At 38.1% G+C, this 24,359-nt stretch overlaps 1 protein-coding gene across 1 annotated transcript in view; it reads left to right on the top strand.

The window, feature by feature from the left end:
* LOC121812321 (amine oxidase [flavin-containing]-like) overlaps window positions 1-24,359 on the top strand; it is a 50,855-nt gene extending 26,496 nt beyond the window's left edge. The window contains exons 3-6 of the mRNA XM_042214226.1: window positions 7,714-7,872; window positions 9,898-9,984; window positions 15,848-15,948; window positions 22,833-24,359. Coding sequence (XP_042070160.1) covers window positions 7,714-7,872; window positions 9,898-9,984; window positions 15,848-15,948; window positions 22,833-23,178 — 693 coding nt within the window. The 3' untranslated portion in view covers window positions 23,179-24,359. The remainder of the gene's footprint in view (window positions 1-7,713; window positions 7,873-9,897; window positions 9,985-15,847; window positions 15,949-22,832) is intronic.

Genomic DNA, 24,359 nt, shown 5'->3' with positions numbered 1-24,359 from the left:
GAGTGCCTGCCGGCCATAAATCCCGTCTGGTCAGAGGCGATAATTTGTGACAGAACACGTTGTAGCCTAAGTGCGAGGATTTTAGATAGTATTTTAAAATCAATATTTAAAAGAGAAATTGGTCTGTAACTGCTGCACAACAGAGGATCCTTGTCCTTTTTCAAGATTAAACAAATAGTAGCTTCGGACAAAGTCTTGGGTAATTGACATTTTGAAAAGGCTTCATTATACATATCTTTCAACAACGGTGCCATAAGATCAGAATTGACTTTATAGTATTCTGCAGAGTAACCGTCAGGGCCCGGCGATTTACCTGTGTTTAAGGATTTAATGGCTTCTTGTACCTCTACTACAGTAATAGGTCCCCTAATCCTAAGTTATGAAGTTCATAAAGTTGGGTGTCCACACCCCCCCCCCCTCCTCAGTGGGGTGTCAACAGTACTCAGCCTTTTATTGCGGGCAGATAAAAAGGTAAGCTAAAAATACTTTGCTGATAGATAGATTTATAAATTTCAAATAAATGTTAGAATCCACAAGGGGGTTCTTTATAAGTCTGCACTTTGCTTAATAAGAAAATACCATATGTTACAGTGACATCTGGGGAAATTAACAGCTGATTTTAATTGCAGACAAAAATTGTATATCGATAACAAAACAAATTGCATTTTCCGGTGTAGAAAAAGTTTTAAAATATTTATTTGGTAAGCAGAAGTCTTTATCAGACAGCAAATAACTAACTTGACACATTTAAACATCAATCTGACAACAATCTGTACAAAAAGCTTCGAGCACATGAAATTTGATTTGTGTAATCTAATCCATTTTGCACTTCCACTACAACACCACAGTTAATTAACAAAATGCTTCTATGCCTTGTTAAGTAACTGAAATTGTCAGCTGTACAGAACATAAAACAATTTGTGCTCATGCAAACATTTATTTGATCAGTGTCTTGGCAAGATGCACTAAGATTCCAATAAACACATGGAAAAAGTGCTCACTGATAGACAATAGGGTTTCATTTTTACTCTGCTCCTGTGCATCTGCAGAAATTCTATAGTCCCAGATGTATGGAGACCTTACTTTTATCAATTACGATCATGAGTTGTAGCCCAGGAGCCATGAGTCATATGTCTGAGATATACATGTTTAAAAAGGTTAAATAGAATAGCTGTAAAGCATATACATTTCCCTGACAGGCTGAAGAAAATAAGAGTATATGAATGGAAGGGAAACAAATCATCACGAGAAACAAAGTTCATTGTTTGTAGCTCTTGAAAAGAGCACCATTATTTCTTTGTGCACAGTATTATCACGGCTGGTGGGTCAAGACATAGACACCAAAGGATGCCTTGTGCCTAATTTGGCTGCCAGCTGCCTCTGACTATTCATGTATAAAAGTACAAAAAACAACATTCCTGTGGTGTAGGTGCACCCATTTGCTTTATCAGATGTTTTAACACTATCATTGTGTGGTCTTACATGTGTATGTGCAACTACTTTCATCCTGCTCTAATGTCAACGTGAAAATGCTCTTTAACAACTTGGTGAGTGACAAAACTATCTCATTTTCCCTACAAAATACCTCTGTTGTTGACCTTAATGGTTGTTTTTAGTATTTTGAACATCTAAATCCGCGATTCTAGTGTTCCATTTCATTTCTGCACTTTATTTTAGCCAATTTCTGGTTAAATCTGGTTTGGATTATTTATTTATTTATTTTTTGGGAGTAGTAATTAAACATTTGCATTTTATAGGGAAAAAAAAACCAAACAGTGATCTGCGTTCGACTACTCCACCTAGGCTGCACTGTCGAGCGCAGATCCACTGAGCAGCGCAAGCTAGCAAGACAGAAGCTCGTTGCAACTTGAAACCTCCCCCACCCTCATTCAGATCTGGCCTTTGGAACTATTTTGGTCTTCATGTGAAGTATGACCCTGAAGGTAAGCGCGTCATGGACAAAAGTAAAACAGTATGTCGGATGTGCCACGCAATGCTCAATTACATGGGTGGGAACTACTGCGTTAGCGCAGTTAGCTCGTTAACGTGTTGACGCCGTCCAGCCCCACGCACTGGGCGATCCGCGGTAGCTCGTTAACGGAGATTTGCCGTGTTGTGGCGTTAACGTCATTTCAGATTAACGCTGACAGCACTAGTGGGAACACAACGAATATGACTGCACATTTACGCCGACATCATCCTAGTGCAAAGACAAGTGGAAGCAGACAAAAACAACAAGCACGCATGCTACAAACTTTACCCGAGTCATTTAGACAGCCGTTAGCACATGATTCTCCTTATGGGGACCTGATATGTTTAATATGCTGCTGAGAATATAGCCCAGAAGAAGCGTATAGTATAGCTTTTATTTTGGAAAGAGCCATTTCTCTGTAATAAACTCTCTTTTCCAAAGATGAGTGATTTCTCGATCAGATAGATTTATTATTTTATCCCTTTGTTGTTTCAGCAACATTAAATTTAAAAACTGTACGTTTGAGTTAAAATATATATTTATAATTTTAATAAATGACAAATTAAAAAAGCATGAACATTTTTTTGTATCGAAAAAATATCGAACCGTGACACCAAAGTATCGAACCGAACCGTGAATTTTGTGTATCGTTGCACCCCTAGCCACAGCTGCCCTGGGGCAGACTGACATAAGCAAGGCTGCCATGTCGCGCCATCGGCCCCTCTGCAGGACACCGGCCCTCGAGGCCTGGAGTTGGATACCCCTGGTGTAAAGGAACTTGACTAGCCTGCACAGAGTCCTGGTCTCCACCTGATAGAACACCTCTGGGATGGGATTAGAGCACAGACTGTGAGACAGACTGTCTCATCTAACATCAGTACCTGACTTCACAAATGTGCATGCGTAAGAATGGCCAAAAATTCCCTAAAACACACTCATAAGTAGGGATGGGTATCGTTTAGGTTTTATCCGATACCAGTGCCAAACCGGTACTTTTGAAACGGTGCCGGTGCTTAAACGGTGCTCGAACCGGTGCTTAAAGAATGGAGAACACAAACTTTGTCCAAAAACCTCTCATGTTCAGCTGTTTTTTTGTAAAAAGATAACAATGTTAGCCTTTTCTGCAGCTATAGGGCATATATGGTATCACTCTTGGCTGGAAGCAGTGCTTAAACAATGGAAAAAACACAAACTTTGTCCAAAAACCTCTCATGTTTAACTGTTTTCCACTTTTTCTTTGGTCATTTTAGCCTTTTTGGCCAGGGTGAAGGGAGTATCTGCCATCAAACAAGAAGACAGCCGCATGTAACTACGACGTGTTTGCTAGTTCACCTTACATGCATTAATGTAATAACGTGGTTAGCCTACTCAACGTAAATTACACACGAACAACATTAAGCTACTCACGCAGAGAAGAACGGCTGCTGCTGCCATCATCATCCGTCATCATTTCTGCTACACTGGCAGGGCTAGGGGCCAGGACTCTCCTCTTCGGGTTTTTGGGGGATGTTGCAAACTCCGGGACCGATAACAGGCAACCCACCCGCAGTAGATGTGCTTGGTGTGAGGTCTCGCAGCAAGCTATCAAATACGGTGCATTTCTCGGCTTTTAAAAAAACGCTATGCGTCACCAGGTGTTTCATCAGATTCGAGGTGTTACCTCCTTTGACAGTATCACCTTAAAGCACTTGTTGCAGGCTGCTGAGTTTGCATCTTTTGCTGTGAAGTACAGCCAGACTTTTGACCGGTTCGCCTTGGTCATTTTTAATCTGTATTTCTGCTCTAAAAGAACGTACGTACCTGGGCCTGCCTACTACGCTCGCAAAGGTAAAATGATTGGCAGGAATCCAAAGTGTGTGACATCTCAGGAAAAAAAAAGCACCGAAATAAAGCACAGAAATGTGCGCTGCTTTTCGGTCTGGTTACTACCGTTTATGTCAGAACGCACCGGATGCCGGTACCCATCCCTACTCATAAGCCTTGTGAAAATCCTTCTCAGAAGAGTTAAAGCTGATATAGTTCCAAAGGCCAGCACACATCAAAGATTAAACCCTATGGATTAAAAAAGGGATGTTACTCCAGTTCAGTTTTGTGCATCTGTGAAGGCTTTTGGCAATATAGTGCATTTGTCTTGCCAGAATCTGCTTTCTCTTTGGATTGTTTCTAGAATAGGAAATAATGTGAACTTAAACAGCATATTGGATGCTCGTTTAGCATTTGAATTAGCCTGGGAGAGTTGATATGCCCTGTGTAGATAATAGATGAATTTGTCATAAAGTATATAAAACATAAAAAATATCAAATATAAAAAAATAAAAGCTTAATTTCAATCACAATGTAAGCACATTTTGGTTGAAATCTATTTAGCCTTTTTGTGGGTGGTTGTTGGGGTTCTTAGCAGTGAATAACTAATCAAGATCCAAAAAGGAAACTGTAATTGAAACCAAGTCTCCAGTAATCATGTATTAAGCAAAGTCATTATTTATTTTGAGCAAAAATACAATGGAAATAATTAAAAGAGAGAATACAAATTCAAAGCAAGATCCAGAAATATGCTTTCAGAATCACAGTTGCCATTATACAATGACACTGATCACAATGTTAGAGAGAAACAGCATAAAAAGATGACTCATCACACATTTAAATTCATGTGGATGTAAATGTGACAGCCCATGCTTATACAAATGTAAATGCAGAATACATAGTAGCATTAGTAATACCATAATTTGTGATACAATGCTGCTAGTAGCAGTGGTCATATTATGTTTTCTTATAAAATTCCCCATGTCACAAAGTGAATAAATTCTTAAAATAAAAAGTTTAAGTGTTATTTGATGCAGGTTCAAAAAAGTCCCTACTTTCCAAAAGCCTGTGCTGTAAGAACATTAAAGTTACTTATTATTACATGAGGCTATGAGATTGCCAGAAAGCAACACTTAGTGTGTGTGACAGAGCCAAATGATTATAATTTTATGAAGCATTTGTATTACATTTGTACATCTCATGCTATTTTACTGCCACAGGATGGTCTTCACATACATGAAATGTGTTCAAATTACCAACACTCCAATATATGAAAATAAAATTATAGTTACACATGAACATGTAATTTGCATTAGCTTCGACATATTATACTTTATAATATTACTAATATTATAATATTGTTCAGTAAAACAAAGCTGTCACAGACTGTATATTTATATTGAGCACACATTTCTTAAAATAACAAAATAAAACCCACAATTACTGACAGATTTTGGATCTGTTGTTTTTGAAAGAAATTTAATGAGGAATCAATTTAATATTTAATCAGCACAAATCAGGGATTTTCCTTTATAAAATAACTACATAGATGTACTATACAGAGGCCCATCCAGTGATGTGTTACCTAATTTAAGGCTGATTGATCATTATAAAAAGCCTTTGCCAGTAATGGTAATTGCTGATTAAAGAAGCACCGCTTTTTGTTCCCTAGTGTAGTTGCATGTCTGGAGCTTCAGCTTAGGTTTCGATAACAGTCTCAAAAGGGGTAGAGATGCAAAGAAAAAAGCCACTCCTGATATTGGCCCAAAAGATCAACATGGGCAAAGGGACAGAAAACCTGGACAGAGAAAGATTGGAAAATGTGCTATGAACAAACAGTCTGTGTTTGAGATGTCTGAACCAAAAGAAAAACAGCTGTGAGATGTAGAATAAATACACAGATGCTGAAAGAGGTGGTTGGTCCCAACTACTATGGTTTAACATCATTCTAAAGTGAAACCAGATAATAACCAAAAGCAAAGTTCAAAAATTATACAAAAATTTTTAAAGAAGTTGGTCAGGTAACTTCAGGTCAGGTCAGGTATTCAGTAACTGAGTGGCCAACACAGGACCTCAACCTTATTACTAAGGTGTTGTGTGAACAGCGTGTCAGTATGGTACAAAATAAGTGCTCAGTAAACTAGGGCTGTGCGATATGACCAAAATCTCATATCCTGATATTAAAACATCTATTGTCCCGATAACGATATAAATCACAAAAATGTAACATTCTCTGTAAAGCTCGACTTGCGTGAAGTGTTTCCAGCTGGGCGTCGTGTACCTGGAGTCGAGTGTTTTACTGATGCATGAAACTATAAATTTTTAGACATAGGTTGTAACGGCCGCTGTTTCTTTGTGAGTATTTATTACACGGCCTGCTGCGGGGAAAAGCCTGTTCTAACGTTTGACTCTAAGGTTTATTTTTTAGCACCTGACGGCTCTTTTTTAATTGTCATCTGTAATTAATCTGCTCTTTCACGTGATTCAGTTTATTTTGAAAAGTCTCAACAGGATCTTGAGCTTTATTGTGAAAGGTTTATGTGGAACATAAACAAGCGCGGATGGTTTTACCGTTTGTTGCTAACGACAACGCATAAAACAGTCGCTTGTCTGTCTGTAGTGTGGTTATATTAAATATAAGAGAAAGAGAGAACTTTAAGAAATTAATATAGCCACTACAGTGACCATCAAAACGATGAAAAAATATTGCCGTAAACAGTTTATTTTGCGACACCACGAAACAAACGATAGCGTAAAATGAAACGATAGACGTTTTTATATCGTCATCCGATATATATCGTTATATCGAACAGCTCTACAGTAAACCATCCTGATTTCATGAAGGGTATTCTCTCTATTCATCCATCCACTTATACTTATCTAGCACAATCCTGCTAGCCCTGGTGGATTGTGCAAGCCCTGCAGGATTGCAGGGCTACCACAGAGACAGACAACCATTCACACTAATGGGCAATTTAGAATCACCACTTAACCTAACCCCACTAACTGTTTGTCTTTGGACTGTGGGAGAAAGCCAGAGTACCCGGAGAGAGCTCATGCAAACACGTCTAGAACATGGGAACTCCACACAGAAAGGCCCCAGCCAGGTGGAGGATTTAGACTTGGGACTTTTTTTGCTATGAGGCAACAGTGCTAACCACATTGTGCACTGTGCTTCTTTACTGTTTTCCTTTAATTTAATATTTCACATTTGGATGTGTAAAGAAGTTCCAATATCCTACTAACAACTTTGAGTAACTAAAAGTTGTCAATACAAGGTTCTGTTGATTTATCTTCAAATTTGAAGACATTGAGGGAAATGTGAGCACAAAAGACTATGTTTCCCCCTGACATTATCACTTTTACCTCCTAGGACCAGGGGTCCACATATGTGGACATCACATTTTTTGGGTTATTTAGACCAAAATACTCAATTTTGCTCTACAAGGGCCTGATATCCACTAACCAGGACATTATACTGCTACTGTTCTATCGAAATGTCAAATGAATATCCTCATATGTAGCTCTCATTTTTCTCAGAAACAAAAATTAGGTAAAAAAAAAAATCTGGTAATTCTTTGTTTTTATATTTATCAGGTCCCAATCAGCCCAAATATCAAAGAGAAATTAAAAATGCATGCCGTGGAAGAGTTCAGGTCTTAGGAGGTTAATCATGAAGCACAGAAGGTATTCGTTATCGTTTTCAGACAGATCTATGGTAGCTCCCCTCTGTTTTAGCTTAAACAACTTTTCTTGACAAAGCAGTTTGTTGGGGTTTTTTTTTTGCCAAACCTTCAAATTAATCCAGTCAAAATTTAATGACATTTCCCCAACGTGTGTAATCAAGGAATGACTGTATGCAAATGGTTTGTAGCTCGTTTCAGTATTAAAGTGTTGCCATTATTGATGATGCTAAGAATGTTTGTATTTCTTCGCAGGCTTTTTGGAGGGAGAAGGGCTTTTCTGGGGAAATAGTGGCAGGGTCCTCCACCGAGTGTCCATTCTGTGTAACCTTTGATGCCACCAGCCCTTTTGGTAATGCTGCTCTGGTAGGGTTCATTGCTGGCCAGCAGGCTTCTCATTGGGAATCAAAAGAGGTAATGGAAAAATGCTGTAGAGAGGCTTTTAAGTAACTTTCTATGCACATGTCATTTAAACATGACAGTATTTTCAACATGTTTTAATAAGCAGAAACTTGCATACTCCTCCACCATCAGGATCATTTGCTTTTACTTGGATGTCCATTGCTAGTAGATATAAACTAAAGAGCTCCACAATCATGGGTATATTTAGGGTTAAGTCTTGTTTGCATTAGAGAAAAAAAGCCACATAGAATGCATTCTCAAAATGATATTGTTCAGTGGCAGCATTTTAAAAATGCACTCAAGATTGCTCATCACCCGAGTGCAGATAAAGCACTGCTTTTAGACTGAGAATTGTGGGGTACTGATGCAAGCTTTCAGTAACTGCAACTTAAGTGAATAACAGACAGAAGTGTTTTTTACCTGTATGGTAGAAAGAAGACTAAGAGCATTCCTAAAAATAGACAGTGGGTATTTTTTGCTTGTTAAGTGTTTAGAAATAAAGGGAAGGTGTTTATAATTACTGTTACCAGGTTTAAGTTTAAGATTTAAGTTGTAAAAGACAACCCACAAAAATAGAGAATGACTTAACTAAAATTTAAGATGCGTGGTTGTTCATGTTATTGGCCAACCAATCTGTTATTTCTTAACAAAGAGCATTTAAAATTATTTGGAATTGTACAAGTCTTGTCTTAATCCTTTAAATTCCTTTGAATTCTTTTCAGCAATAGCTTTGGTATAGGACGAATGCAGGCTTTATATGCCTTTAAGCATGTGTATGAGGTTTGCAACATGCTTTTTGCACACAGCCTACACGCTTTCCTTCTATATTCATAGAGACATACATACATACATACAGGTAGCAGTGTTTCCCTTTACATAAAAATATAAATATATTCAGCCCCATCTCTACAGTTGTTTTTGCCATCCAAGTCATCCTGACTGGCTAAAGCTCTTGAGTAACTATCACTATGCTGCTTTATTCTGTGTAGGATGCTAAATAATTAAACTCCACATCCCCCACAAAAGAAAGAAAAATCCCCAAACTATGGTGGTATATGTGAGTAGACGTGGCATCAGACATGCAATCACGCACAGTATGTGCTGTTACAAAGTATGAATTTGTTATTATTTTATGTATTTTATGTGTTTTTGGTTTTTTGTTTTTTTTCTGTATTTCTTTTCCATTTTCAGGTCTCTTGCACTTTGCTGGCTTTCTATTGTTGCAGTTTTAAATTTGTTTAAATGTTTACTTGGATGCTGTTTCTTTGCCTGTTTTTTTGTAGTATGCCAACATTCCCAATGCAGAAATACAAGAGATTGAAGATCGCACAAAAAAATAGTGTAAACTTTACCGTTTATTGGAGCAAATGGGATGACTCCAAAATTAACTTGACACTTCATTCACCTTCGTTGAACTCAAGTCTTTATAAATAAATAAATATAAATAAATAAATTAGAATTAACTACAACGTTCCTGAATTATAAATATTATTTCTCAGCTCATGTTTTATGTAATAGGAGGCCATTCTTGTTTGGTTTTACAGAGAAACTCAAACAGAATGACAGGCTGATGTTAGAAGAGTCGGTCAGAGTGTAAAGGACAAATCCGTGACTGTTGTGACACACAAAAAATAATGTATTATTTATTATTTTATTAGGAAACATAAAAAAAACTACAAATAAAAACATTTGTAGGAAATCATCTGTGTTTGATTTACATACATTTACTGTAATAGATCACTTTCAGAAACACTCAAAAACATGATGTGTTTGGCTTTAATTATTTTCCTAGAATCTCTATAACACAATCAGAGTTTAAGTTATTGGATCTCCTTTTGTTACCAGGCCTCAGCTGCTCATCATGTGTGCTAATACAACTGTGAGAATGAGTTGCACAAATTCTGTACTTCTTTTGTCCAACTTGGTGATTTCTAGACAATACATTCATACTTTAGCACAAAGCATGTTGTTACAGTCTTGAGTTAGAGAAAGTGCCAAGTTACAACACACATTTCTGTTTCTGTTTTCTGTTTACAGGTTGGAGAAAGGAAAAACGCTGTGCTTTCCAGTCTGGTCAAATATCTAGGTCCTGAGGCTGCATCTTTCATGCATTATGAAGAAAAAGTAAGTGCTAAGTGCCAAATGTCTGGTGAAATAAAACAATATTTTTAGTTTAAGGTGGTTTTGTACAGTGCCAAAATGGATCCCATCTCTCTCACTCACTTTGCAGTTTTCTGGTTTGTATTCTTAAGGTATAAAGTTTTTGTATTATATTAGGGGGAAAAAATGCTTAAATTAAAAGTTATTTTAGACGTCACTGGGGTTTCACAGTGAGTCTAGAATCATTTCCACAAACCATAAATTGTGTCTAAAACCCTCCAAATTTGCATCCCTTTCTAGTGTGGAAAGTGGACAAGTTCTGTTAACAGACCTGCCTTTTTAAATTCCAAATGAGTAGCTGCTGCATTCTGTTATTCTTATTTTCCTGATAGTACTGCTTCTGATTACTCCGCTTTTAAAACATCTCAGGCACAAGCACAGCATGGTTTGCTCTTTTATTGACTGCATGAGAAAATACAAGAAACCTGAACTCCCAGCACCTTAGGAAATGAAAAACCAGTGGATTACACTTAAGTTGATGGCAATACCACCATAATAGGCAAATTATCTTATGGCTAGTGCTATCTTAGCTTTGATTTACTTTAGAACACCATATCTCTATCAATCTAGACCAGGGCTCGACAACCCTAGGCACGCGTGCCACACTTGGCATGCGAAGGGTTAACTGATGGCACGACCATAGCTGGACTAGCCATCGGTGGCTCGATGATTTTTTTATTTTTATTTTTTTGTAACGGTATAAACAATGAAAGTTGGTGGATTGGCCAGATGCTGGCCGGTGTGTAAAAATAACTCAGTTGTTTGGTGGTGGCTATGGCAGAGCTTCCACAGATTCAGTAACATTAACAAGTGGTGGAGGCCAGCAGGTGGATGAGGGAGAGGGGAGGCAGGAGGAGCGAGAGACCCGAGGCGCCGCCGGTCCGATGTCAGGTGAACTGAACTTCAGGTAAGAAGTTATGACCTGCAGTCCATCTGGGTCAGATATGAACCAAGTTTAGGTGGAGTTTATTTTCGTTGTGCTGACTTTTTGATGCGTGCATAATAGCTAGCATGACGGAGTTTCTATACAGCTGGGTGGGTGCTTTATGTTACTGATAGTGAACTTTGTTTTATTCATAAGGTTAGTTAGTAGAGTTGCCAACCGCCCCGTAAAAAGACAGAATTGTCCCGCATTCAGAGAAAATATTACGTGTTTCGTGTTGAGCTGAGAAGGAACACAGTTTGTCCCGGACTTCAGCTAGGATGGAAAAAGACACAAAGGTGGAGTTATTCTGTCTTTACGCTGCACAGCTGCCTCTTCTTCTCCTCTCATTCCTCTCCTGTTGCTACTTTAATCATGAAACTGATCAATGATCAGCTGATCGTCTCTCTTGTTTGTTTATCGCCCACTTTGCGCCAGAAAGAGGAAACCGCGGATGTCGCGCTAAACAACAGCAGCACGTTTAAGCTTGATCAGCTGTTGTTAGAATTTATTTAATATTAATTTCTAGTATCAGCTGATGTTTGCTGGAGCCACAGCTGTAAAGCTGCTGGTCATGATATCGGTTTGGATATGTGGTGAGAGGGAAACATGAAGATGAAACCAGGAGATGTCCTTACTGAATCATCAGAGCTGAACAGGTGATGGAGAAACAGGTTTACCTTTTAGGTGACATGAATGAGTTGAAGGGAAGTTATGAACTGTTTCTGAGAGACAAATAACACCAGGATCCTTTTCTAAGTAGCTGACAGCTGGTAACTGTGCAGGGGCGGGTCTAGCAAAGTTTTGCCAGGGGGCCAGGTGGGCATTAACAGGGAAAGGGGGGCACAAAGAAATACTTTCTCATTCTCATTTAAAATGTCTGGCTGTTATTAAATAATTATCTGAAGCTTACAACCAAAGTTTTTATCTTATGTAAAATGTATAGAAATCATACATATACCAACAAGACAGCGTTTGTTTTCATTCAAAGTCTTTATGGCTTTAATACCTGGTGGGCCGGTCTCTAGTCAAAATGCCTGGGTTGTTTTTTTGTCCCAGTCCAGCCCTGGGCACGACACACAGTGAATTAATCTGAGAGGGTAAAAAATAAATGGCCGGGCCAGCGGTGCACATTGCAAATCAGCTCGCATAGACACATTAGTTGACGGTATCTTAGCTAACAGCCCCAACTACCAGATTCAACTTGTAATTGCTAAAAATAACTTAGCCTACTGGTGAGAGGGACATTGCTAGCTTTCCACATTCCGACACTTCAAAAGCTTCAGGAGCTTTCCGCTCAGCACAGCATCAGCACCACGGAAATACACGGATACATCCGTAGACTCGAGACACAATGCATTTTTGGGACTTTCAGGTGTATGGACCAATGTTTTATTTTCTGATCAAACCAGAAAGCTTTAATGAGCAGCTGGGTTTGTCTCGCATTAACTGGCTGGAGTTAATGCCAGTTAATGCAACATCGAAGCAGCTGGAATCCACAGCTGTGCGTGTTCATGGAGCTTTCATTTTCACCTGCTGGACATCACTACCTGACAAGTTTAACTGTCTTCAGAACATTGCAGAGGCCTTATTGACAGTATTTGGCTCTACATATCTGTGTGAGCAGATTTTCTCTCACATGAAGAGTGTCCTCAGGCTAGCCATCTGAATGCTGGACACTTGGAGACCTGTGTGTCTCTGTATTAACAAACATGCCATATTGGCCCAGTTTATTTTTCTTATCATTGTTGTGAGGAGACCATAAATAGCATTTGTATTTTCTGTTGTACAGTTCATTTGCTGTTATGGATAAAAAGTCTTTTTTTGTTTCAAAATAGCTGATAACTATTCGCTGATAGCTGCCAACATCTGCGAACAAATATAATTCTATAAAGTGGTTCTATATAGTGTGTAACTGTTAATATAGAGCGTTATTAAATTTATTGCTAATGCAATCATATGGCACACTGACTTCTGAGGAAATTTTAAATGGCACTCGCCATCAGAAAGCTTGCCTACCCCTGCTCTAGACAGATGGATGGACGGACAAAAAACACCAAAATGAAGAACATACACAAACAATTAACATGACTGTGTCATCAGCCACCAGAATAATGAGGACGAAAGCCAGGATAGAATCAAAAAGTATAATGGTGACTCTAAATAAGGCTCATAAAAAAGGTAATTCTTGACTTGTGACAGCCCCTAGGGACACACTAAAAAAAGGTCACATTTTGAAAGTTCAATGGCAGACTTTAGGTGGCTGCTTTAAAAACATGATGTCAAAATAAGCAGAAACTGAATAAATAAGTCACTGGAAGGCAAGCATGCTGAATTTAGGCTGGGTCTCCAAATGGGGCACAATCACCCATTTTGCACACGAGATACTACATCTTCTACAGTCCTGCATATCAACAATGTACATGCAATAAACTTTGAAAGATATTTTTAATTTTAATCTGCCTATCATCCTAAAAATGTGTCAAACATAAACCAAATAGCTCAGCTGTATTACATGACGTAGCACATTCATTTATGGCCTGTAAAGGAATACAGGCCAGATACAAGGCAGATAGTTTATTCACTTCACCAGCAGCTGCGGAGACAGAAAATATATGGCAGGATTGCACTGGCACGATCTTAAAGTCACTGAATAATCCACAGGACTTGTTGAGAACATCAGTCCTGTAATGAGTGAGGGCTAAACAGAGAATATACACCAGAAATTTTCTCTGCACTCTGGGTTAAGCAGTGTGACGGACTTTCTAGACATTAAAGGAACAGAGAAATTTAATCTGGTACTTAATAATCCATCTTAGAAAGAATGTTAAGTTTAAAAGAAGAGAATCAGTAAATCTGCACAGAACTTTGGATAGTGACTGATAAGTCCTTAACATTTTTATTTCTATGTTTATATTTAGTTGTCCTTTCTAAGGTGTTATTTAAATGTGTTGTCATGAAGGCATCCTTACTCTTCTTTAACTGGATGACATCCTAGGAGGTGCAAGTTGAAAGATTAGTTTTCCTGTGTGCAGATTCAAGGTGTTGGATGATTAGTATTAGTCAGTGTTGGGCAAGTTACTTTGAAAAAGTAATTAATTATAGTTACTAGTCACTTCTTCAGAGAAGTAACTGAGTTACAATATTCTAAAAGTAATTAATTACTTGAAAAGTAACTATTGCGTTACTTTAAAAAAATGTTTAACCCTCTGGGGTCCAGGGTATAATTGGCCATTTTTAACTACTTTTGATTTTCCCTCCACATTTCACCTTTAAAAACTATTTACTTTGCCTTGTTTGGTATCATTCTTTTCAGCACAACCTCACGTGTCTGAATTTACAGTTATGTTTTCATTTTGACATACTGTATTAACACAATTGATCTAAAATCAGACAAAAAACATAAAATCAGAGTAGAAAAAGTTATATTTTTTACTGTAACAACCACAAACATGTTTAATGAATCATATTTCATAACTTTAAATGCAAATATAAATTGTCAATTTTAAAATCCTATGCACAAGTTTTGCAAACAACAAAGTTATTTGCATCCATTTACCTTTTACCTTGATTTTTTAAATAACCATTTCAAACTATTTACAGAACAATCAGCTGTTCTGCATTCAATAAGATGCCACACAAATTATTTGTGCCACTCCAAAAAAATAATTTCTGTCCACTATAAAGGAGAACATCACAGCCTGATACCTGCAGGTCTGACAGCAGCAGGTGTATCACTCCTGTTTCTACCTGGAGACAGCAGTCGCCTCATTGTTCTGACACACAACACAAAACTATCCACAACACTACACACTAACTACACAAGACAACACATTAACTACACACTCCAAACACGCTAAACTTCACAAATCTCTCACACCACAAAACTCGCTCTCTCTTTTTCTGCTGTCTTTCTTTCTCTCTCTCTCCGTCACTCCTAAAACTTTCTGTTTTTTGTTGTTGTTGTTTGCTCATAAGCAGAGAGTGCTTGCTAGCTCTGTCCTTAGACAGTAAACGTGACGAAACTATTGAGGAAAAAACACGTGTATATATTGCTTATCATGACTCACCTTGTTGCTTTGTCATCTTAAAGTGGTCATGTGATTGGCTTACCACGACTACTTTATTCTTCCTCAGTCAAACAGCAGCACTCATGCAATTGTTTTGCCCCCTTAGCTCCAGGTGTTGTGCTAGAAAGTGATTGTGATTATCGTCCGCGGGAGCGCGCAGCTGCTTAAAGCTGTAGCATCCAGATTACTTACAGCTACTTCCGTGCAACTGATATAAGATGCGGTAAGCTGAACACAGCTTCAACCGTCTGTTTGTTGAAAAGTAGTAACAGACCGCATTTTCTTGTTAGTAACGGTGACGGCGTTGTAACGATAGGAATAGTAATTAGTTAGATTACTCATTACTGAAAAAAGTAACGCCGTTACTTGTAATGCCGTTATTCCCATCACTGGTATTAGTATTACACATTTTCCTCAACAAATAATTCAATATAGTTAACATTTTCCAAAGGAAAATTAGATGCTACATTTTGTACTTTAGGCCTCACTGGGGCTTAAAAAGAGTCAAATTCTGTATAATCAAAACTCTGATGTTATTATGTCTTTTTGGTCCCCGCCTGAGAATCATTATATATTTAAGTTTTCACACTAAAATGTTTAATATTGAATGATTGTAATACGAGTTTTACGGATTTAGGCAGCCTGCAAACATTAAACTAATAACAGCTTATTTAGCATACTATACAGGAATGTCAAGGAGTAGTCCATGGTGTTTTCCATGGTCCATGGTTATGTCCTCATAAATTGTCAAAAATATTATGACTACTATGAAATCAAGTCATATGTGATGTGAAACAATACTGAAAAATATAATTAAATCCATTTTCTCCTACAGGATTGGGCCAAGGAGGACTACAGTGGTGGCTGTCCAGTTAATGTCATGGCACCAGGTTTGCTAACATATTACCACCCTAGCCTGAGGAAGCCTTTTGGCAGGTAAACACCTTACTAATGGCATATATACCAGTGAATTACAATACTTATTCTCCCTTACATTAAAATAACTCATCGTCCATCTGTATTTGTATCCACACAAGATTAATATTAATTTTTTCAATGGCTAAACGTGTGGAGTTATAGAATTCACAGTTGTAAATGTTAACATAGTACAGAAGGTGACAGGATGAGAGATACTGAGAATATTTGCTGAATGTTTATACTATTTTTATACAACAAAAAATAGGTCTATTCTCCCTGCCAACTAGGTATTACTCACTAGCACCCAGTGCGTACAGATCATTGACATGAGTCGTGGGAGTGATTACATCTTTAATGATACATAGTAGTCCAGTTCTAAAGAAATGGCAAGAGGTCATCAGGAGGGGTGTTCTCATGGGAAAATGCCCTATAATCCATTTCTAATGGCCTCTTCAGAGATGCACAAAGCTGAAAAACGAGAGAGAGCGAGAGAGAGAGAGAGAGAGAGAGAGAGCGCGAGAGAGAGAGAGAGCGCGAGAGAGAGCGAGAGAGATGGGGAGGGGGATCCAGGTAATGCATTTCCATAATGACATCAAGTCCGTGGGGAGCAGAGGAAGCTCATTACATAATGTGACTGAAACAGCAGAAAGGTGATGGTAGCTCTCAGCCACATCCCTACCCCATATAGGAAATTGATTCTCAAGGGCATACTGTAACCTTGACACAAATCTAGCACATGTAATGAAGACAAACCCAAGACTGGTGGGCAAAAATGCTGCTGGTGCTTCCAAGGTAATGTATTTACCAGTGCAAAAAATTTAGCTAGTGTCCCATTATTATCCCATTATGGGATTTGACATGGTCTGTATCTTTATACTGACAATGTGATTTTTACACTTCACACACTGACTAATTATTCTAGGTTAATAATACGCTTGAATAGACAGCATGGAGGATGTTTGAGAGCAGAGAACAGGATATGTGAGGTGTGAGGAAAAACCAAGACATATGAATAAACTGACCTCAGTAGGTTTTACACCAAGTTAGCATTTTGTTTAAAGAAAGATTAATTCTTTAGTATAAATATAAATACGTAGTTTAAACAAAAGATCTCTGTTTTTTACCAAGGGAGGAAACATCTGGGATAATATGTCAAATCCAAAACAAGCACTGTTGTGCCCCTTTGTGAAAAAGGAGCAACTAAAAGTAGCTTGCTTGGTTTACACTAATTTGATTATATGTTTAATATAATTCCTGGGGCTTGCATCATTGTATCACTGAATTCTAACAACTTACAGAGCTATCACTCTCCATCGGATCTATGTTAAAGTCTGCATCTATTCAGTCAGTTCATGATTAGTCTGTGAGTCCCATCTAAGTCTGTCTTAACAGCAGCAGCCTCATTCTGAAATACCAGTATGAGTCCCTGTTTCAGTAGTTAAGGCCTGAACTTTCTTACTGTTTACAGGTGGTTAGCTCAAGCTAAAATAATGCAAAGGAAAATTAAGATATATGGCTAGGAAACACTGCACAGTAGGAGTGCTGAAAACATACAAGGCACCCCCACTTTAAATGGCTGAGAAAAAAAAAAAAAAAGATACTGGCCACCAGTTCTACCCCTCAGCCTCAGGAGTGTTTTCAGAAAAGTTGATCTCAAGATCAAAGGTTTCGAACTCACACAGGCGACTGCATGTATGGGATGAATTTAAAAACCCACGTCACCTTGTTCTCGATTTATTGTGGTCACAAGATTTTTAGAAAACTTCAACTTTGACCATGACATTGAGGCCAAGGTCACCCGGGGTTCAAACTTGTCTGAGACGATTAGTTGCTTTAGTTGGTATCAATTTTAAAATCCTAGTTGACTTCATCATCCCCAGTTTTAGAGACTGTATAAATGTTATACTTGTGCATATCCAGCCGCACCTGTGTTATATGACTGACTTTTATACCACTACTTTTACATCCCACACACATTTAAGCTCACAAAACATTTCCTTTATTTTGAAAGAGCGCTACAGTTATGACGGCTGTCAGCTGAACGGTTTCACTTACTTCTTATCATTTAATCACCCATTTAAACAAGACACCAATCAAGTTCAATCAGGGCCAAAATGCAGACGTTTTAATTTGACAAGCTCTCGTTCTTTTCATCATAATGCTGCGGCTCATTATACTGTTTACTGCCACCTGCTATGCATGCCACTGTAATGGCTGAGTTGATTGATTTCCCTCTCCACCACTTCTGCATGTTTGATTTTTTATTTTTTTTTATTCTTACTGGATATATTGCTTTCCTTTTTCATTATCATGTATCCTATATCTCAATGATATGAATCACTGCTGCATAAATCCATTACAGAGTACCCCTCAAGCAAGTGTGTAATCATATGCTGCAGTCAATTATCCTATAGTTGAGGTGATGTCTGGTACCTCCAAACATACATTCTGGAAAGCTAAACTTTACCTCTAAGCTTAGGCAGTTGCGTGTTGTGAGAGACAGACTCAGCATTACCAGCTCATTACCAAGCTCTCTGACATCTCAGACTTGGGTCTTAAAGTCTTAGAAATTCTGCTGTTGTTGAAGTTGCCTATTGGGCTGGACTAAACAGTCAAAATCCTTATTACATTCACACTGCAGGTTTGCCACACATTGACCCTCTGTTTACTCCTGATTACTCTCTATTCTTTTAGCACCTTTGCTGAATGGTATTTTAGTTGTTCAATTCAGTGTTCACATCTATTTGTGGATTTCATCGACATAGCCCATGAAATCCACAAATAGCCATAGTGTGAATAGAGAGTAAAGACTGTTTGTTGCAAAGACATCAAACACTATTGTTCAGACAACAGAAATTCATCAAGCATATTTGCCAGTAGGTCAGCTGAGGTGAAGCCCTTCTCAGTTGCATTGATCAGTGAAAATTGGTGGCTGCTGTAGTTTCAGAAGAACCTTAAAACCAGTTAGAAGAGGTTATGTTGAACTGGACAAACATAATTAAAGTAGTCTAGATCAGCGGTTCATAAAGTGTGTGCAAAGGCCAATAATGTGGAACCCAGTGCAAATGAACAAATTTAAAAAAGCCGGGGGGGGGGGTAAATCAGCACACCCATTATTCACACACATTAAACTCATAACTTCAACTGGCTTGATTTCCTCTAACACAGTTATCACATACAAGGAGGTAACCACCATGCACAGCTGTCATTATCTGATGCTCCTGTATCATTATTCCTATTTTTTTTTTTTTTTGCATATTTGTCACATTTACAAGCTTTAGATCAAACAGATTTTAATATTAGATAAAGGTAACTCAGGTAAATGCAAGTTTTCTGTTTCATTATCCAAGGGAAAAAACTGCATGCCCCTTAGTAGGTTAATACATACATAACTCAATAAATTTATTTATTTAATTTAATTCAGTATTAAAATGCAATTGATGGCCTAAAACATGTAACTGCACACAATCATTGTGGTGGTGTAAGCAATAGCTTCTAAGTATCAAAAAGTTAGACTGGCATCATTTTTAACCAACGTGATTGGATGATACGTCTTATTGTGCCATATGGTTTTTCCCTTTTTGTGGGTAGCCACAAACAAAAAAAATAAAATAAAAATTGTATGAGAACAAAAGAACCAATCATATGTACCAAATTAAATGCATGGTTGCCATATGAAACCTTAGATAAACCACCTCTGACCGCAGGTCATTCAGATTCACTCCCACTGAGGAGGCAAATAGATTTTTTTTTTCATAGATAATATAAAACAATAGGACAACAGTTACTACATAATGGACTGGCACTCTTACTTGCTCTAGGGCACTTGAACCACCCGGAAGATTGTCTCTCTTTAACCTGGAGAGGCTGTGAGTGACTCCATCAGGTCACCAAAACGTGGTACAAAAACATATTATATCCCAAAGAAAAAAAATCATCCACATAAAAAACCCTCATCATATCTAATAGTATGTTGAAGTACCTATAGTGTAGAAAGCTGTGAATAAAAAGCTACAAATCTCTAAAACATGCCATCCTCAAAAGGGGATTTGTCCAGTGAAAGCAAAAATGATCCTACATTTTATTGGTGTTAGATTCCAGTAAGACTGAGCGTTGTGTTAAAAAAAAATCAAATTAACCATCATCTGAGTAAGGTGTGCAAACGCAAACATCAAAGAGACTGCTGGCAAAAAATACATAGTCAACAGACACAGGGAGGCAATGAGGTTAAGGGATATGTCCAGTTGCTACCTATATATCCGCAAACAGGTGGATAATTTACAGATACGTCCATAAATATTTGGACAATGACACAGTTTTTATAGTTTTGCCTCTGTACAACTCCACAGTGGATTTTAACTCAATCAGGGTGTGATTCAAGTGCAAGCTTTTTTTACTTTTATTTTAGGAGTTTAATACAAATATTGCATAATTAGAGCCAGTTTTGTAAATAGTCCAACATGTTAAAGCACTTAAAAAAAATCTACAATTGACTGAAAAGGAATTTCACAGCACGACAAGGCCTGGTCCTTTGTTATTTCAAAAATAATTAATTAGTGTTGAACTTACTTTTGTTTGCTCACCGACGATGACTAAAATGCAGAATAATTTCCTTGGTTAGTAAAAATGCCTTTACAAAATTTAGCCACATTGAGAACTCTTGCTTGACTTTGTCAACCTGTATTACCAAGAGAGACCTTCATAAATATAAACACAGAGAGTTTGCAACAAGGTACAAACTGGTTACAGTCAAGAACAGGAAGGCAGCCACTGGCACTATTGACGTTTTAACTGCTGATAGAAGTAGAAGGATGAAATTTGATGTGTTGACAGCTACTCTCTGCTGTGCTCAGATAATGACCCAAAGCATAGTACAACCAACAACCAAGTCAAAAACCTGATCTCAATCTGACATAGCATGTTTTCCACATATCAATGACAAAACTGAAGTCAGAGATGCCCACAAACAAGCAGAAACCAAAGACAGTAAAGGCCTGACAGGGAATAACAAGGACGGAAACACAGCATTTGGTGATCCCGATGGGTTCTAGACAGTCTTTGACTTTACTGGATTTTCACCCAGTTATTCGAAACAGTCATTGTCCAATTACTTTTGTACCTCTGAAAAAGTAGTAGACATTATATAGCTGTAATTCCCAAACAACTAATGCAATGCTTTTGTTAAACCCTTCTGAAAGCCTGCACTTCAGTCACATTTTGATTCTATGAGCTAAAATCTACTGTAAAGATATGCAGAGGCAAAATTCTGAAAGTTTGATTGCCCCATATATTTCTGATCCTAACTGGTATCAAATGATCAGTGTGCAGTTGTTGATCGTAATTACGACTAAAAATTGTTGTTGCAATTAAGAACCAAGCAGACAGAAATGACTGTAGATGCCCTAATAGTCATTTTGTCACTACCTCTTCTGGTGAAAAACAACAGTGTGTATAAAATGGCCCAACTCCAACTGCTAATTTGAATCAGCCAATGCAGTAAGCACCCTTTAGAGGTAATTATTTACTGAAATAAATTCTCAAGGAGGTGCACAATTCAGTTCAGTGCACAAAAAAATGACAAAAATTACCTCTCGAAAAAATAGAAACAATTGACTCGGCTAAGCACAGATAGACTATCATCCAAAAGCACCAAGCCATGACACCCATCCCAATCTGCATTGCATGTTTAGTTTCTGCAGAATCTCAATTACAGGGTCAGGTCAGGAAACGTTACGTGTTATTATGCTTGTTTAGGGGCTCATGTTTGGTTTTCCAGACCTTCCAGACAGTTCTTCAATACTATCCTACCTCTCGCTTCTATAGCTATTTGATTTGCTGCTGGTTCAGTGAATTTTGGTTGGAGAGTGATGAAACCTGCAGCTTCAGAATCTAGTGCAAAATAAGACGTAAACACAAAGCGCGGATCCAATGCATCAGAATCTTTGAGCTGTCTGCTTTCAGCCGCGACGGTGTGAGAAAACCGACGTCTCACTGATTCTGATGCGTCAGATTTGTGCTTTGTGCTTATGTGTTTTTGCACAATCCATTTACCTGCTGTCATTTGCTGTCTAGCTGTTTGTTGAAATAGTTTTGTGAGGTTTAACCTGAGATTCTGGGATTTCTGAAAAAATACATGTATATTTAAAAATCAATTTAGGATCTTAATGAATCGATATTGCTTTATTCAAGCTAAAATCGATTTTAATCGATAAATCGATAATCCAAACCCACCCCTATTTAACAGAGATTGTCTACTGTGTCTTTGGGATCACCAGATGAAAGCAGCTACATGCATTGCCATGGTATCTCTATAGTCTATGACCAGCGTTTGTTTTCCAGATTTCTTTCATTAGCTCAACAACAACACAGCACTTCTTTTGAGAAACCCACAATGATAGACTCTTACCAGTGACATAGCCCTGCAGTCTGCACAGTCTGGCTGAAGCTTACTTTGACAGCAATGTGTTCAGATCTGAAGCACATGATGTGGACTGATGTTGACAATAAAGCTGGATACCATGGGCAGTAATTTGTAAGATTTATAAGACATTCTTGGCCGTATTGTCATTACATGGAGCAGAAGAGGTGGATGAGGAGCAACATCGTTACTGTGCTTTTCCAGGCAGCAAGCCCTACAGCGTTGAACAGACCTAATCTAATTTGTTAGTGGGAGATTTCAGTGCACAGAGACATAGACCATCTAAGCCAGGAGAGATTTGTTTTATGGGTGAATCTTAAATTGTATCTGTTTGTGAGAGGAAATCTTATCAGTCAATACCATCATATGTATTATTATTTCTTAAGACATCATAAATACATTACTATCATGTATTGACAAGGGCAAGGGAACACTGAACTTTGTGTATATTCGTATATGAATCACTAAATTTCTTGATTTACAGGATACATTGGGCAGGAACAGAGACAGCCACCCAGTGGTGTGGATACATGGACGGAGCGGTGCAAGCTGGTCAGAGAGCTGCTCTGGAGGTGCTGGCTGAAGTGTCCCACATGACTCTGACCACAGAGGAGCAGGAAGAATTGCAGCGCATTCAAAATGTCAAGAGTGCTTCTAAGCAAAGACCATCATCCAAACTCATGTACCTGCCTACAAGCAAATCTGTGGTTATAGCAACACTGACAATAGGAGCCGTTCTTCTGCTGGCTCAGCATCAAAATACAGTATTAAAGATCAAAGAGTACTTCACAAATGCCTTTTCACCAATCAAGCACAACCTTCTGCTGTGATAACAAAAAACCCTGTAAACCAAGAGTACATTTAAACAAAAGCAATAAATAAAATAAAGAAATTTAAAACAAGATGAAGGATATATTGGCAGCAACCAATGATATCAATTTCAAAAAATTTTCACAAGATTTTCAAAAAACTTGACCTCAGACCTCTGATCTTGAGGTCAGACCACTGAAATTGGAACTCCATTCAAGGTTTTTAGTAGTTGCACCTGGGGTATCAATTTGAATGGTCTCCTTCTCGAGTTATTGCATTAACAAGCTTCCACAGTGCCCGCCTGCCAGCCGGGCAAGGTGACAGCAAAACCCCATCAGCCTTTTATGGCTGACGGGTAAAAAGCTACAGGTTTTGCTGGAATCTAAATCATTTTCACTAGCAGTGACTACAAAAACAACAACAACAAAATGCCCCCTAAAGTCATAAGGTTGTGCTTATGACATTAGGACCAGAATGCAGGACCTTTACATGTACTCTACTTTTGCTTGCAAGATGTAACTAATGAAGTGACTGGTGAATACAGATATATGTGGTAGAGCCTTTGGGAAAAATAGCTAAGAAAACTCAAAAGAAACTATTTATATAAATAGGAGGGAAAAAAAGGTCTGCACTGCAGTTAAAACCAGTTTGTCATGAGAAAATCAAGCCTTTACAGTGTATGCCTTTTGAGGTCTCACACAAAGCCATAACATCTGGATGAAAGGTTTGAAGCTATTCCACAAGCATGTTTTTTGACTCACAAAACCATCAAAAGATGAACGAGCATAAGATGGATGAACCAGTCACACAATGGACATATCCAAGAGAAGGTGATTTAATCGCTATCACTTGATTGCACAGTCGATTGAAAGGATTTTTGTCACTTCCAATGTCTCCTCTAGAGAGAATCTCAAATGCCCACTAATCACTGTACGGTAGTCTGTGACTCCTTTGGCGCCATGGCTTTCCATTTGTCTTTGTTATCACTAGCTTGCACTGAATCAACTGCTTGTTCTCCCTGGTTTCACTTAAGCCAGCCCAGGCTGAATCAAGGCCAGTGTCCTAACATTTCTGAACATGTTTGATTATTTGTAGCATTTGATTACTGACCCATTTTTTGTTGAGAGTCAAATGAGCTGAAATCAGTGCAATGGTTCTCGTGTAAGTAAGTTCTGAATAAATTCAGTATAAAATGCAAAAA

This window comes from Haplochromis burtoni, unplaced genomic scaffold (genome assembly GCF_018398535.1).
Source record: "Haplochromis burtoni strain Fernald_Lab_line unplaced genomic scaffold, NCSU_Asbu1 Contig_533, whole genome shotgun sequence".
NCBI classification, from domain to species: domain Eukaryota; kingdom Metazoa; phylum Chordata; class Actinopteri; order Cichliformes; family Cichlidae; genus Haplochromis; species Haplochromis burtoni.
The sequence above is the reverse complement of the archived record's forward strand: the minus strand, read 5'-3'. Positions and strand labels throughout refer to the sequence as shown.